The sequence below is a fragment of the Mustela lutreola genome, assembly GCF_030435805.1.
Source record: "Mustela lutreola isolate mMusLut2 chromosome 5 unlocalized genomic scaffold, mMusLut2.pri SUPER_5_unloc_1, whole genome shotgun sequence".
Classification (NCBI taxonomy): domain Eukaryota; kingdom Metazoa; phylum Chordata; class Mammalia; order Carnivora; family Mustelidae; genus Mustela; species Mustela lutreola.
In genome coordinates this window covers 669755-672372 of record NW_026709258.1, presented here as the reverse complement: position 1 = coordinate 672372, position 2618 = coordinate 669755, and the positions used below count along the sequence as shown (strand labels likewise).

The 2618-nt window shown below is 32.8% G+C and overlaps 1 protein-coding gene across 1 annotated transcript; it reads right to left on the bottom strand.

Annotated features, from left to right (window-relative positions):
* Nucleotides 1-551: 551 nt before the first annotated feature.
* LOC131822539 (olfactory receptor 14K1-like) lies at nucleotides 552-1496 on the bottom strand. Its single transcript, XM_059158836.1, has one exon. It carries the CDS (start codon nucleotides 1494-1496, stop codon nucleotides 552-554), a length of 945 nt encoding a protein of 314 aa, XP_059014819.1.
* Between the last annotated feature and the right edge of the window lie 1122 nt (nucleotides 1497-2618).

Sequence of the window (2618 nt, the reverse complement as noted above, 5' to 3'; positions counted from 1 at the left end):
GTTTTGTTTTGTTTTTCGTTTTGTTTTTCCCCATCTCCAGAGGTTACTTCTGTCTATATATTGTCTCATGACCTCTCTCAATCTACAAAGCCAATAATGGAAGACCACATTTCCTTAAATACATGTCCTTCTAACAAAGTCTGGAAATACTTCACTTTCATGATTAGGTTAGGACCCTTGGATAGTCTGGGATAATTGCCTCATCTCACGCTTCTTAATTCAATTAAATCTACTGAGTTCCTTTATGTAATGTAAAGTAATATATTCACATTTTCAAAAAATAGTACATAGATATCTTCAATGAGCCATTTGAAAAACTATCATAGTATTTCTGAAATTTAATTTACATGCACAGATACTATGTAATTAATATGCTATTCTTGGAGTTGCTGAGATAATGAATGATTATTAATAAGCATGAACATGTCAACTTTATCTTAGCAACTTTAAATAAAATGAATACTTTATTATACAAGATATTGATGTCAACCCTAGATTATAAGATTATATATATTCAAGCATGGAATTTAGCTTTATAGACTCTAGTTCTATTATCTTTCCCCATAGAAATTATGACTTAGTTTCCATAGAAACTTCTTCATAGCTGCCTTTATTTCCTTGTTCCTTAGGCTGTATATTATGGGGTTCAAAGAAGGAGGCAACACAGAATAGAACACAGAAACCAAAAAGTCCACAAGATGTGGATAATCAGGGACTGGCTTCAGATAGGCAATAGTGCCTGTCACAATAAATGTTGTTACAACTATGAGATGGGGCATACAAGTGGAAAAGGCTTTTGACCACCCTTGTAATGATGGCATTCTCAGCACTGTATTGAAAATGTAAATATATGAAAATCCAATGGACACTAAACATGAAAGTGCATATAATACCCCAATTGCCTCACTAATACTTATGGTAACATGAGACTTCGAGCAAGAGATCTTCAGTAGGCAGGGGACATCACAGAAAAACTGAGGAACTTTTCTGGAGCCACAGAAAGATAAAGAGAAAGTACCAGATGAGTATAAGGCCCCAAATATACTCCCAAGAAACCAGGAGGCAGCTGTCATACTCATACAAACTCTCCTGCTCATGATGACATCATAGCGCAGTGGATGGCAGATGGCCACATAGCGGTCATAAGACATGGCAGTTAAAAGGAAAAGCTCAGATCCAGCAAAGTGGATCACCAACAACACCTGTAATATGCATCCTGAGAAAGAAATCGAGTTTCTGTGGGATAAAGAGTTCAGGATAAATTTTGGAAGTGTGATGGAAATGAGACAGGCATCAAAAAGTGATAAGTTCTTCAGGAAGAAGTACATGGGGGTGTGAAGACACTTATCCAGAGTGATCAGGACAATAATGAGAAGATTTCCCATAAAAGACACCAAGTAAATGAGCAAAAACAGAAAGCCATGTAAAACCTGGAGCTCTCTAGTGTCAAAGAATGTCATGAGGAAGAATTCCATCCCTGCTGAGGATTTGGTCATGTTTTCAACTCTATATGGGACAAAGGGGAATAAAGACACACATGAGATTCTTGTTAAGTCTTTCTCCTTTCCAAGAATGTTTTTATGTAAGAATTAATCTATTTTGTGTTTATAAGACATGCACATGTTTACTTTCCTGACATGGATATTTGGGTTTATGAACTTTTCACTGTGACAGTCCTAGTATGTGTGTGAAATTGATGTATGTTAAGTGAGCAGATTTGGAAGAATAGGAAGAAAGAAGAGGAAAGTATTTCATTTATGAGTCCTTGGTATATTTTTGAAAGATACATGAAACATGTATCTTTATAAAGTATATCCTGAATTATTAGTTCAATATTCCAAATAAAATGTTTAGTATACAGAATAAAGTTTCAAATAATTTCAAATAATAGGAGGTAATCATTGAATGTTTTTGTAAGTTTGTTTTTATACACATTACCTTTATTCACAAAAAGTAAATAATGTTTTCATTTAATTATATGATTAAATACATTATAAAAAAGAATAAAAATGAAATTTATGATAAGAGATGCGAAATGTGGACAGAAAATTAATAAATATGATATATAATTACCATTAAAAAGTAATAGTAGTTATAGATGTAAAGGGGGGAAATATGGAATGTGGGAGAATGTTCCAACTTTCCTACTCACTGGCTGCTTATGCATCTACTCCCTGACATGTATTCATGTATGCACACAAAATCTTGCACTACATTCATTCCCAGGCTATATTTCTAATATTTTTAGGGTCAGAATAGAAGCCAACTTTAGATCAATGTGGTTGAGACTAAAGTGAAAATGGTAAATATAAACAATGAGGAATAGAATTACTGACAGAAATGTTTTCTTCAATGATAATTTACAGTATCTTCAAAAAATAAAATGTAAGAAATGTTTCATAAAAGCTATACAGAATAATTAAATGGGAAAAGCTTCACATTTTTTAATAAAGTACAAGAAATTTATCTTTAGACCATTTGTCATTTTCTATAAAATGTCTATTTCTTACTACCTCTTAAAAAAAGAAAGAGGATCTCAACTGAATTCTATCCAATATGTTAAGCCTTCTCAGATTCTAGAAGAGCGTTAACCATTCTAGATAATACATTCGAAGACT

Coding starts and splice junctions, on each gene's coding strand:
- LOC131822539 (XM_059158836.1), bottom strand. CDS start 1,496: ATGACCAAATCCTCAGCAGGGATGGAATTCTTCCTCATGACATTCTTT.